Here is a 14,375-nt window from a genome sequence, read left to right as displayed (position 1 = left end):
GTTGATTAATGATGGCTAATGATTGTAAATCATGGCTGAAGATTCTCCAGTATCTTTAATTTAAAAAAATATAAAAAGATAAAAAAAACTTGAATTTAAGTGTATTATTTTATCACATGGTAATTATTTGATCTTTTTTAAAAAAGAAAAATTAAATTTTAAATATAATAAATGATAAATTACTGTTGAATGAATTTTTCAATAAATAAAATTTGTGTGTGGATTTGTCCTATAAACGATAATTCTTGTGTTCTTTTTATTTTGTTCACTTAACTCATTGTTCTTGTTTACACTCGAATTACATTTATCACACCTTTACCTTTTCTGGCACATCTTCAATTTTAAAATAATTTTTTAAGGTCACGGTTTTGCATGCGCTGTGTAAACATTTTATCAGACTAGGATATAAAAGGAACAGCCCTCACCAGAAATTTTCAAGGACTGGGAAATAATAAATATTGCTATTAGTTGTAGTAAACCAGGAAAGGATATACAGAATTTTAAAAGGACAATTTTTTTTCTGATGTTGCTATTTTTAACATGTGTTTTATTACTCTTCTAAGTAAATTATTTTAGGGTAAACAAGAATGATAAAATTGAGATGGATGGTTTTCAGGTTGTTGGAAGAAAAAACAAAATCAGAAGGAGAGTTAACAAAACTGTTCAGAATTGTGACTCACAAAGTGTTGAGGATTTCGACATAGAAAAATGCAAAGAGAAGATCAACAGCTACAGGTAAAGATTTCTGAGCAAAATTTAAACCGAATTGACATTCCTATGGATATCCCCATAACTACTTCCTTAAAGAAAAGGGAGTTAGGTTTCCAAGTTAAAGCCTAAAATTTCATTGTGATTAGTTTTCAGCAAGCAGGAAAGATATTAAATTTTTACATACATACTACTTGTGGCAGGCTTGATCCTTAAACTTTTGTTGTTTCATTAACATTTTTACTGTAATAAATTCTATGCTTGCATACAGGTTGGAATTATTACACAGTGATTTTAGCAAAAAGTTTTTCAGTAAGTACATTTAGTTATATATACTATCAATTGTTGATTTCCCATTGTATAGCTGTTAGTGAGCAATTGATGTTTATCCACTTGTGAACGTGTTTGATATTTGAGCTGGTATCAGTGTTGTGTCTGTTTGGGTGAAAAATATAATAAAAAGAAACATGCATATACAAAAAACAGTGGTATGGTATCATCTTGTGAGTACCAGAGCACGAATAGCTGTATGTACATATGAAAACTTCATACTCCAACTGAATAGCAGGGAAACAAAAATTGTAAACAACAAACCAACAATGGGGCAGGAATAGTATTTACATTTGTTCTATATTAGCTTCTATATCTACAACTTTCTGAAGCTGATATATATCAGCTTCAGAAAGTTGTAGATATAGAAGCTGATATAGGTACTCAGAATGGAAAAATGTTTTTTCCAATCCTCATAGGTCAGGGGTTGATTTATCCAGATTTGACATAACTAACGATAAGGGAGTGAGGCAATACGATCTTTTGAGTCTCTGCTTCCAATGTATAGTATGCATGTATCAAAAGAAGAGAATATTGTCTAAGGGTAATGTTAAACCTTTGATTTCAGATTACGCAGATCTTTTATGTGCTAAATTATGGATAATATATATATATAAAGATTTTGGTGTACATACCGTAATCTAGCATTGTTAGTTAAGTAGTAGTCAAGAAGAACGTCAGTCAATCTAGAAGAACCTGAAGGAATATGCAATAACAACATAATTGAACGAAGAACTTATTTGCGAAAAGGCCTCTTTTTTTAGTCCCAATATAAATATTTAGAAAGTAATCCTCCATTAAAAGCATTTTGTAAAATTTTATGATTATGAACAAGTGTCATACAACCAATAACTTTGTCAAGAGTACACTCTGCATACTCTCCCAATTGTGACTAAATGTTTTTGGTTAACACATTGATGTTAAAAACATTGTAGTTTTTTGTCACACATTGGACATCCTGATGCTGGAATGCAAATGTAGTTGCAGTGTATTTTATATCTTTAGATGTTCTACAAAGAACAATTTCAATAACAGAGGAACATTCTTCTATTGAAGAAATAGTTGTGTATGGCATCGGATCAATCTCCAGCAGTATAACTGCAAAATACCAGTTAGCACTTGTCTTGCTTATCATTGAAAAACTACAGGTTTGTTGTGTTGTTTGTTTCCTTGATGTTCATATAAAAAGCAGAAAGAACTCTTGACTGTTGGGTTTAATTCTAAAAAAACTATGGTTAATTACTCTAGCCATTCTAGCTATTTATTCTAAAAGCTAAAATGATCAAAAATTGCAAATTTGAAATAATAATTTTTTTCAAAATCCTTTTGTTGCAATATGTACATCCATGAAAAAAAATAATTTGAATGAAAACTTTCAGTTTCTTGATTTTAGATTTCAGTTTATATATGCTATATTTTTCTGTTTTATTAGTATGTTGTTCAAGTTCCCTTGAGTTTTTTTGTTTTGACTTCTGCATCCATTTTCTGCAACTTAGACTGAATACAATCTAATACAAGTACAATGTATGAAAAGTATCCAGTTTTCTGACAGTTCCTGTATATGTCAGAGTTTGATGTGTGGTCATTTATTTGCTAGCTATAATTGATCTAAAGCCAAAAAAGCTTAAACTGTCACCATATTTCCTTGTAAAGCTGTCAAAACACAATCGTTAACATTTTGGAAAACGACTTTTTAGAAGCTGGCAAATTGTTCTTAGGCAGAACATTAGGAGCATTGAGATTGCTGGTCAACAATCAAATGCAGATTAAATTCATAACAGAAGGGCAATGCCAATGACCTAAATTTGTTTACTAAATTCTAGATGGTGATGGGATTAAAATGTTTTACATAACATTACCTGGTTTAGCCCCTTTTTTTTAAGATTAAATGTTATGCTTATGATCCGATTTTGGTGCAAAAAGAAATGGATCTACTTCAATCATTTAATATCAACGTGATCAATAAGAATGAGGTAAGACTAAAATGTACATTATTTTTACTAAACAACATTGCATTGGATGAAATTTCAAGAAGTATCACTAATTGTAAAACATGCTTCACATGTTTTAAAATCATGTTTATTTTAAGCTAATGATCACTATCGTTTGCACTTTTACTTGCTACAATTTCACATTTTAATGATGTGCATAGATTACAAAGTAGGTCATCATGAAGAATAGCTCTTGTGAACTCAAATTAAACTCTTATCTTTATCTATTTTTATTTTTATGTTAGTACAAAAAATTTTTCTATACTAAGTGACAAAAACTTAATTTTTGTATACTAAGTGATTTTTTTCTTATTTTTTATCTATCCAATAAATATAGATTTATCTTGAAAAATATGGTTTGAAAAAATTGCAGTACATATTTTTTACAACTTCCTTGTTGCATTAACACTTGGTTTTATATGGTGTTTTTGTTTTTGTGAAGTTAAATCTTAAGATATGCCTGTGACAGTATTGTTTATATCTCTAGGAATGTAAAAGGCTGGCATGTGTTGCAACAATGTTTTTTATGTTGCATTGTGGGAAGGCTATGTATAACAATTTACTTTGGAGGAATTGGAGTAAGCAGCACCTGGAAAAGGTTTATATAATTGGCAATGATTTTTCTAGTTACGAAGAAAGGTATAGTGATTTTTTTTCTAGAAACAATGCAAAGTCTGGGATGTTCCTTAATCATTCTATGGTTCTATGGATTTTTCGTTTTAGAAAATATAAATTCTGTGTTTCTTCTATTTAGACTGCCAGAAAGAGTTTTTTTGGAGACTGGAAAGTACATCAAACAGGTACATTGATAGTATTGACGCATACACAATGCAGTCTTTGCCGTGTTATAACACACTCAACATGTCCATCATGTGCAATCAGTAGCAATGTATTGTTCCTAAAAGCACACCTACTTTATGTATGCTTTTTGCTACATGCCAACCAAAGGCCTGCAGTGTAGTAAATCACAGGTTTATTTATTTTATTTTGATATCTTTTTTAGGTTCTTCCGTACACTCTCAAAAATAAAATAGAGAATTGTTTCGTTCATGATGACATTTTTAATGACACAGCACTTCATACATTTCCAAAGAATCTTCTTTTGCAAGTACCAGAGAAACTGTGGTCTGAAAACTCAGAGCCGATTCCAATACCAGATGATGTTGAAATAATCAGAAATACTAAAATTCTTCAATAGGATTACTGTAAGGTAATAATATTATTTATCAAGACAAATAATCTGGCCAGAAGAAAAGTTAGTAACATGGTACATTTGCATGCCACAAATATGCATGATGCACAATGAGCATTAAACCTTACAAAAATGATGGGTTACACACTATAAATATTAAAAATATTAAAACTAAACATCTATATTATAATAACCGTATGCGTCTGTCTATCTGTCTGTCACGCAAAATGGTAATTGCAGTAGCGAGACACACAAAATGCGGCTAATAAAGGAAGGGCGAACCTGTGGACTTATGCACGGGTTAACGACTAGTTAAAATAAATTATATGTAAAATTGGTATGTGGGTGTAAAAGGTAATAAACCAAGATTCAAAATGTTAAAAAATGCACAAGTGTTTGCAAGAAAATACAGAATGTAATAAAAAATAAATAAATAAATTTGATTGTTGTTTGGGCCTTTTTTAAGGAATGCTTGCATTGAATTGGCTTCACTCAAGTATCATTTTGGCTCATAGATAGACCGAGATTATTATAGTATAGACCGTGTGCGTGCATAAAAGTAAGTTCACACAAACTAAATAGACCATGTAATTTTATATATAAAAGCCAAAAATATGAAAAAATATTTTGGTATTTTAAATATATTTTATATTTTAAATATATTTTATATTTCAGATCACACTCTAGAAAACTGTGTTTCTTTGATGCTGTGAAAACACCCACATCTTACCTGCATTAGAGTGAAACTGAAATGTGAGTCAGCGTTTTTACTTACTTCAAGATCAAAGACTTGATGGTTATGGTTGTTTCACTGATGGTGGTAAAACGACAAAGACTTTTGTTATTTGACTTAGATGTGAGCTAAATGATAGTTATTATATATATTACCTTTTTACATTTTCATGAAATTAAGTGAGAAAACAGAAATGAATAGGCAGTTTGCATTTTTTAGCAAATTGCATCACACAGGAATTGAGGAACAATGCTTTGTTTGTTGTGAATATTTGTTCTGTAAGTTCCCTATCTTAAAAATATTTGTTCTGTAAGTTCACCATCTCAAGAGCCCTTTTTTTTATCTGTATACAATAATTAGAGGTGTTTCTCCTCAGCAACTTTTGCATCTTTGACCATCGAATTAAAATGCAATAGTGAACATTTTTTGTTTTACAAGGATAGTGAAAATAAATCCCAAAATAGTGAACATTTTTTGTTTTACAAGGATGGTTAATCTTGTTCATGTTTTTCCTGAGGTTTATTAAACTTAACTTACACTTCTTTCTTTGTTCTGATTGTGGTTCTACAATCTTTAACATTATATATAGGTCTTTAGAAGCACAGTAATTGTTTGTTTCCTCAAAAGTGCATGGCAATTATCTTGTCGAATTTTTTCCTTTTATATGAAAGTCCGAAACTCTTCTGAATTCTTGCAACATCTAAATGTATAGCATTTCAATATGCAAAAATTTAATGGGAATATTTTAGATGTCTGAAATTAAATTCACTAAAAATAAAAAGCCCACTTGACCTCCCTCTGTCAATAATGGATACATATCTAAGATATCTAACAACTTCATAAAAGTTGTATAACAAAAGCTTTTCTTTGCTCAGGAAACTTTTTATTGCCAAATTATTAATGTCATTGTTGGGCCTACCAATGGTAAGACCTTTTTTTTGTTTCAATTTGGAAATGTGGATTCAGGAAGAAAATTTGCCACACTCCAAACATCGTTCTTCCATTAGTATTGTTTGTTTTACTAAAATAATTTACAATATCCAGGACACAGACCAAGATACACTAATTAAAGAAAACATCAACTTCAAAATGTCAAGATGAAAAACTATTGTTTCTTGAAACTCAAAATATGAAGCTTTGTCTCTTCAAGTATATGCTATAAGGAATAATAAAATTTAATACAAATAATATTTAGTAAAAAATTTATTTAAAAAAAAGAATATACAAGGACATTCTGGCTTGATTGACACATAATATCCTTTGCATATCTTTCAATTATTCAGTGTAATAAAATTTGGCACGGCAAACTATAATTACCAAGGCGGATGGGAAAATAATGGGAATTTCCAGAAGACTAAAAGGAGGGATAATGTTAACAAGACTTGAGTCATTTAAAACAATATTTTTGTTCATGTTCAAGGTCTACTCTGAATCAGAAAATACAACAACACTGCTGTCATCATCTTCACTGTTGCTGTCTTCGTTATCTGACGACGAAATCGTGGTTACGTCAAACGAGCTAGAGCAGGGCTTCTTATGTGGTGGTTCCCATGTTATGCATTTCTTTTTGCGCCGCTTTTCGAGATATTTTATTACAGCCATTTATGTAATCTCCTCTCTTTCTTTTTCTGTCCAAATCTTGTTATTTAAATTGATGCACAAAAGATTTTCCATGGTGATGTGGCTCATACTTAACCTCCTATCGGATAAAAGAAGTGTGAGTAGGCTAAATGCTCTCTCCACCGTAGAGTTTGACGCTGAAAGGCACAAAACTAACTCAGCCAACATGCACAAGTTTGGAAACTCAGTACGTTTGAAGGCTAGCACTGTTTTCCAAACACTTAATGGCTCTTCCCCAGAATGGTTGGCTTTTACAAAGCTTAAAGAACGCCATTCACGAATAGCCACAACTTCATCATACCCAACTAAATCCAACGGCTGCTTAAAATGTAAATACATTTCTTTTATATTATCAAACCCAAAAGATTTATCGTCGGTAGGCCACCTCCTACAATCAAACCATATCATCGACTTTAAAACTGGCTCCTGAAAATCGGCGAATTTCGCTTCCAGTAATTCTTTTAACAAATTGCAGACATCTTTTTTCTTTCCAATGGCGGAATTTACGGAATCTTTGTTGAGATATGTAAAATTTTGCAATTCGATGTTGATGCGTTGCTTGTTGGCATTTTCCTTGTGACTGTCGTCACCCTTGTAAAAGTCTTACGCGAACGATAAATCGCACGCGTAAATGTTTTGGCGTGTGCGCGTGCGATCGCACGCGTCTCCTGACCGGGCCTGCATCATATAAAAAAATACAGGTGTGTGGTGCGTCGCGCTCCTAAAAAATGTTTTCAGAGATTTATCACTCGCCTGAGTACATTAGGCGCGCAATGACGAGTGATTACGAATAGGCCTCTAAATGTACGCGATCATGTAACGTAACATGGAAAGGTTTTGCCTGAAAAAAACAAGCCATCGAAATGCTGTCGCGCAGAAGTTTGTTTTAATAGGTTTGGAACAGATCCTTTACTCATCAAGTTCTGGGCGCTTAGAAAGTTCTAAACTTTCTCAACCTTGTTCCATAACGCCACCAGCGATATGCCTGTAGTAGGAACTTAGCGTGACCACTTCGAACTTGAATGAAAAAGTATCCTAGGGGTTCTGACTGACTTTCCTTTCGTGTCTATCCCCATTTCCCAACAACGAAAAGTTTGGTAAGAGTACCACTAGTTTCAGTCAGACTATTGCCACTGTGATGTTAAAGGAGTTGAATTAGTTTTAATTTGTGTATCTGAATCTTCCGAGTTGTTTAAACTACATGCAAACTTGTGGCAACTACCATCAATATGGTGAAAAATCTATAAGACGAAAACATGTCTAAACTTATTTAAAATCGTGTACAATAATTATGACGCAAAGAGCTGCTAGGAAATCTTTTTAGAGCAAGATATAATAAAATGTAAGAAAAAAAACATTATCGAGTTCGATCGTGTATATAAAATAATGCGAAAGGCCACACGTTAGAACATTATATGCAAAAAATAAGAATTAATCATACCAATAAAAAAATAATGCATACCTGATATTTCGTCACAAAACTTGTTCCTTGGTTATATGCATCGATTGCAGTTTTTGCTGTCCCTTTTATCGTAGAACAATTTTGTATCTCCTTTTTAATTTTGGCACAGATCTTACACCACACAAAATTAACAACCTTTGTGCCGTCTTTTTCAAATTTTTTATAGCCAATTACATCTGATATGTTATAATTTGAAAAGGTTTTTAAGGCCAAACAATTTCCCTTCACAGTTGCCATCTTTCCACGCTATTCACAATTCTGTACTCTAAAGAAATTTATTTCTGCTTCTTATTCTTTTGAAAGAAGTTTTATCGTTTTTACCTTTTTATTCAAAAAAATGATCAATGGGTTTTACCTGTTCATTCAAAAAGTGATCAATGAGCTTTTTCTTCTTTAATATTCTAGACATCGCATGACCTTATTTAAAAGAAAAATTTTGCAGTCTCGCATTTTTTATTTCTTTCTGTAATGTGATTTTTAAGAATTATTACTCGCTACAGTTTTATTTAGGAGCGGGATTGTTCACGCACTTAAGAAACGAATTGATATTTTAGGCGAGTTATTTTTCACTCGTCTAACACATTTTAGGAGCGTGCCAAGGTGCGTGCGTGATTGCGCACCTAATATGACGCAGCCTGAGATTCAATGAGCCAATAGAATGAAATTTCACTGGAAGCAACCACCTCTAAATTTGCATGAACAAGAAAAAAATTTTAGGGTATATATAGGTATCAAAACATTTCATGTTTTAAGTCAAATTCAAACACATTTTTCCTGTTTTTGTTGTTATTTAAAAATTGTCTTAGTTTAAGCAGGGTCCGAAATAAAAATTTATAAGTGATTCGTGAAAAATAGCGCGCCGCAGGCGAAAATTTTTTAGAAATCACGAGTCGTTCTTACGGTTACGATTCGCTATTTTCTGTTTTTGCACACGTTACTTTTAGAATAGACAAGTGGGGGACGTTTTAAATCGTGAACCCCAAACACGATAGCTTTTAGCGACAACGTAATGTGACACTATCAGCCTTAACTTTCTTGTCTACAGCCAAATTTTGATTTACAATTGTGCAATATAAATACCTCAAGAATGATTTGTTTTGATACGAAAAATTATAACGAACAGTTACGTTTTTTATTTTAATGTTTTTAAATAAATGTACAAAATGATTTCATGCTTCATCTTCATCAGAGTCGATATCAGAGAGTGCAAGTGAGGCTAAGTCATCAACCTGCACTCTATCGCTTGTTGTAGTTGTAGATTTTCTCTTTTTAGGATACTTGTGCGACGATGATCCAAGTTGTCGCACTTTTTCCGTATACCAATGATCAATGACTGGATCAGGGTCAAAATTACAAATATCTGGACCATCCTCATTTATTCGCAAACAAGCGTCGAGCATGTCCCTGCTGAGATGGCTTCGAAAATCACTTTTCACCCTCGCCATCCTGGAGAAGCCTCGCTCCACTTTGGCATTCGTGAATGGGGTACAAAGCAATATTTCAATGATGTGAAGGATGTTTTCACAATCCTTACGAATGTGTTCGTTTGTGAAAACCCTCTTCCATACTTTCAAGTAGTACTCTCGAGGATTATTAATCACAATAGGGATGATGTGAGATTGTAAAGAGATCCATTCTTTTTTTACTTCGCCTACGTTACATCCGTTGTTTTCCAACAGCTTTTCGAAATCCAAAAGAATTTCATCAATGCGATCTTCCCCGAAAGTAGGAGTGACAGTAGTTGGCCATGTTGAAACATCAAGTAAACAGACGATATTTTTGAAGATGGTCGATGTTGACAAATTTTTGAACCTCTCTTCCATGCTGTCAGCGAGACGAACGATAAGATCATGATATTTCGTCTCAGCGCTGCTGTTTACTATATCGTATCGGAAAAGCTTAATGTTTTGGTACGTTGCACTTCCATCTTCGTCATTAATAACCTCATCTGTGAAGCGCTTGTGATGTGTCATTATATCACTACTTCCGTCCAGGGTATCTAATAAAATTATTTTCAATTTGGCCATGGTCGCAGTAAATTCCTGGATACGCCGAACTTGTTTGACAGGATCGTGCTCGTCAGACTGCATGCTCAAAGACAAACGACGTATCGAGGATAGTATATCTAAGTAAATAGCCATATTGAATGGAATGGCAGCCTCTTTCCATTTTTTCAAAAAACCTTTGAGCTCAGCACGTTTTTTAGGCTGTGAATCTGTGATAGCTAATTCCTCTACGTGGGTCATATACACACCGTAGTTTTGAAGAGCACATACCATCGCTTTGAACTTATGGTCTATCCAACGAGTACCGCATGCTTTAGCAGGCTTCGGAATTGTTTCATCGAATGCTTCAGAGAAGTTTCTGAGTCCCTGAAGCCTTTTGGGACTTTTCTGATATAAGTAATAAAGCTTCAGTAGAAGCTCGTCGACATCGTGAAATGCTTTGACAGTGTTAAACGCATCCTTGATAGCAAGTTCAATGCGATGATTGAAACAATGCACAACCTCGACCCAGGGCGCAGTTTCCTTGATTAATGCTCCAACTCCTTAAAAAAGAAACATGATTGAAACTAATTATCAACTGGTTATTATTTAGTTAATAATACCCCTTTCCGGGACGTTTCAGCAGTCAAAACAACATATAAGCTATCAAAGAACCTGGGCCCTAAGTTGAGTGGTGTAGCGAACACTGATAATGATTAAGTGGCCGCCAGATCAATCTCGAACAGGTGAAAAATTCTTGAACATTTAAAAACATTAAACAACATTCCAAAGCTCTTCCCCGTGGAGTATATTCTTTATTATGTAGTAACAGAATATTTTCGACATGTTTAAAAAACAACAACAAAATGTTAAAACAAAAACATATTCATACGAAAATATTCATGAGAGATTTGAGCTGAACATTTATTTATTGAACATTGATGAGTAACATTGTACAGTGGAAGTAGTGACTGCACTGAGTTAAACGAACAGTGGTTATTGTGGTTGTGGTTGAAACATTGATTGATTGTTTGGAGTATTGGTCTTTTAGATTTATTATTATACACTGGTAGATTGGGAGTCAGGGAAGCGATGATGGTGTTAAGAACGAGGTTAGAAATGTGGGATATAGGAAGAAATCTTGGAGGAGTAGAAAGGAGGTGCAAAGGATGTAAAGCGACAGAGGAAACAACTGAACACGTGCTGGAATGCGAGGAAGTGGAGAAAGTAGTAGGAAGAAAAGGAGGAAACATTGGATCGATAAAGAACGGAACAGATGAAGAAGTGAAACGGATAGCCGAATATCTGAAGGATTATTGTGAACAGAAGATAAAAGAATAAAGAAGAAGAAAATTTGGAAACGCGTAGAAGAGCCTTGCACTCCATGGAGAAGTGCTTGCCGTGTGACGGCAAAGTGGGCGAAGAAAAGATTCGCAAAGATTCGCAAACAGTAATATTTGCTGAAGGAGAGTGACACAATGGGTATTAAGAAAAAAGATTATTTTTAAATTGATGTCGTAATAGTTAAGTCAGGCACGTGTTGTTTATTAATTCTGAAGAAAAAGAAGAGAAAATTCATGCAGCATGTTTACGAAACGTTCTCAAAACATTGTTTGACCATGATGAGAAATTATTCAGACGTGTTTTCGTGACAAGAACGCAGTAAGTTTGCGTCGATGAAATAGGCTAGTAAGAACGTGATTTCCTCACCTTTTTTTCTTCCCATATTTACACTAGCGCCGTCTGCATTAAAACCAACAAGTCTTTGGTTGAAATTCAATATGCCAATACGCTGGAAAGCACTGTCAATCGCCTCTAGAATACCAGGCACATCTCCACATTTAGGTGTCTCGATACTTAAAAATTTAACGAGTGCTGTCCCTTCGTGCAAGTACAACACGTAGACCAATTCTTGCTCACAAATCCCTGTGTCCGTACTACCATCATTCAAGAGAGAATAGTAGCGTGTCTTAGCTAGAGTTTTACCAAGGTTTTCTTTGTCCACCTTGGCTATGTGTTCGGTAAAAGTAGCAGCAGCTCTTTCGTGTTTATAACTTTCTCCAAACTTCGGAACATTATTCTTTAACTGAAGTTTTAGCAAATCAGGGTAGTCACTGAAAGGACGCTCTTTTTTGGCGACATAATAGGCCGTGTTGAATTTGACGCGAAGGTTTTTCTTGTCACTCGCAGCCATTTTTCGTAAACCACTTTCGATAGGTGTTGTTGTGAGCACTGATTGAGCATATACTTCAGCACCCATCTCACTTCTTTTTTTGAGCTCGACGGCTTCCTTATGTTGTTGACTGTTAGTATGTTTTTGTACGCTATCCTTCGTCACACTACGACTTCCAGCTATCCATTTGCGGGAGAAATTTGTACTGTTTTTAATGCGACTCTCCCATCGCTGACACACCTGGCATCTAAGAAAAAATAGCACGTTTTAACAACGATGTTATTTAAAAACTGAGTTCTGTAAAAATCGAAAAATATCTCACCTCAATGTCGTCACTTTGCCTCCAACAATATCGAAATCGAATTTAGATTTGAATTCTCTTTCCCAATTTCTGACTGTTTTTAACGAAGCCATCATTTAAATATATTCAATGAAAAATATTTACACCTCACATACGATAGACAACCTTTGAATGAACAACTCAGAAAAAGATCATTTTTTTCGAAAAAACATTTTTTTAACCTGGTTCATATGTTAACCAATTACTTCTTTCATTTATGAATTCACAATTGATAAAAGTGTGATACCTTTGTAGAAACCATGTCATCTTTTGAAAAGAAACTGACCACATGGTGTACATGTTGCAATTGAATGTATTTTCTTTCATTTTTTAACACAAAAGTAATTATCGTGGTAAATAAAAAATCATAGAATAGAAAATTGCGTAAGAAGTGATTCGTTGTTTTGAATTTTTTCTCATACATCGACTCGTTACTTTTGAGAAACGGTTCGTAAATTGCGAATCGCGAAGCCTTATTTCGGACCTTGTTAAGAACTGTTTCAGTGTTTATAAGAACTGTACATTTTTTTATTCCAATCAGACCAAATTTCCTAATTATGTCTGGATAGTGTTGCAAGAATATTACATTTTCATTTGAGATTATTTCGTAGATAACATTTCTAGTAAATTTGTTAAACTCAACAGTTCTCTTTGACTGAAGGATAGTGCGCCAAAAAGACCACCAACTAATAATTTCTAACACCTATCATTCGAAGATATTTTTTCCAGGAGAAGTATAATGCTCAGAGTTTCAATGCACTTACGTTTTGGTGTTCCATGTTCATCTCTTTGTACATGCACATCAAATGACCAGTATAGATTCCGAAAGAGTGTTCTCAACCATCAAATGATGATGGAGCAAACTCTGCGATAGACCTTTCCCGATATTTCCTAATAATGCCAAACTCAAATAAAGAGGTCGATATTAAAAATGATTCTTATCCCTAAGTTCCTCAGAAAAAGTCTGAAACGTCATAATTATTATAATTTATGAAATTCGGGAAAGCTGTATAAAGAATTATTATTATTATTATTATTATTATTATTACTATTATTTACCCAGGATAGCCTCTTCAGTTCCTATTGGTACTGCTATCAACGAGGGTCCTGCGAAGGGGGTCCTAGCGCATTTAAAGCTCCCATTTGAGCTACGAAAGTCGTGAAAGCACAGCAATCGCTCAACTAGACAACCGCCTAAGATATCAATCCTATTCTCATGCTGAACGCTAAGCAGAAAGGATAGATTCACACTTTTATAGTCTCTGGCATGACTCTGCCAGGGTTTGAACCCAAGACCTCCCGCACTGAAAGCGAACGCTCTACCACAAGGCTATCAGTCGGTAGAAGGTGTAAAAAATTACACATTTTAATGGAAGTTTGTTAACCTGGGATGCAGGTTTACCTTGTATCACTTGCAGGGTTTTTTGTCAATATCAGAATGAGGATAAGTGTGGAACGCCAATACTTTCTCTGAAATCACATTCGTTATATTAATGCGATTATGCAAAAAGGCTATTCCATTATTTGATAAATTCATTCGATTATGCGATGCACTTGTTTAACCTTTAGAGCACTTTAATTATTACATGTTCAGGCCCCAGACGCGTAGTTTATTTTGCAAAAATAGACTGTGTTTTTAAAAATTTCATATCTTTAGATTGGTTGATCAAATTTCAATGTAATAAAATGTGTTTAAAAGATTAGTAATTGTAGTTTATGAATATCATAGCCACAAATTACAATATTAAAGTGTCCAAATTGTCACAAAATTTGACAATTTTTCTGCAATTTTTTTAAAATTTTTTTCGCACTTTTTGTTTTGTTTGCATATTCATATATCG

The 14,375-nt window shown here is 33.7% G+C and overlaps 2 protein-coding genes across 3 annotated transcripts; one reads left to right on the top strand and one right to left on the bottom strand.

Annotated features, from left to right (window-relative positions):
• The first annotated feature begins 548 nt into the window (after positions 1-548).
• LOC130657733 (SRR1-like protein) lies at positions 549-11,263 on the top strand. 2 transcript variants are annotated; one of them, XR_008985207.1, is made up of 9 exons: positions 549-735; positions 980-1,020; positions 2,044-2,186; positions 2,922-3,011; positions 3,517-3,668; positions 3,784-3,829; positions 4,033-4,239; positions 4,688-4,780; positions 4,897-11,263. XR_008985207.1 is itself a non-coding variant. In XM_057460743.1 (8 exons), exons 1-7 carry the CDS (start codon positions 602-604, stop codon positions 4,225-4,227), a joined length of 801 nt encoding a protein of 266 aa, XP_057316726.1. In that variant the 5' UTR covers positions 549-601; the 3' UTR covers positions 4,228-4,239; positions 4,897-11,263. The 2 variants fall into 2 exon arrangements, 1 of the variants encoding a protein (XP_057316726.1); XM_057460743.1 differs by lacking the exon at positions 4,688-4,780.
• Positions 9,206-12,659, bottom strand: LOC130657780 (zinc finger protein 862-like). Its single transcript, XM_057460781.1, has 3 exons — positions 12,517-12,659; positions 11,732-12,441; positions 9,206-10,584 (listed from the first exon to the last, which is right to left on the bottom strand). Exons 1-3 carry the CDS (start codon positions 12,609-12,611, stop codon positions 9,206-9,208), a joined length of 2,184 nt encoding a protein of 727 aa, XP_057316764.1. The 5' UTR covers positions 12,612-12,659.
• Between the last annotated feature and the right edge of the window lie 1,716 nt (positions 12,660-14,375).

Source organism: Hydractinia symbiolongicarpus, chromosome 9, assembly GCF_029227915.1.
Source record: "Hydractinia symbiolongicarpus strain clone_291-10 chromosome 9, HSymV2.1, whole genome shotgun sequence".
Classification (NCBI taxonomy): Eukaryota; Metazoa; Cnidaria; class Hydrozoa; order Anthoathecata; family Hydractiniidae; genus Hydractinia; species Hydractinia symbiolongicarpus.
Note: the sequence above shows the minus strand (reverse complement) of the source record. Positions and strands in the feature narration are given on the sequence as shown.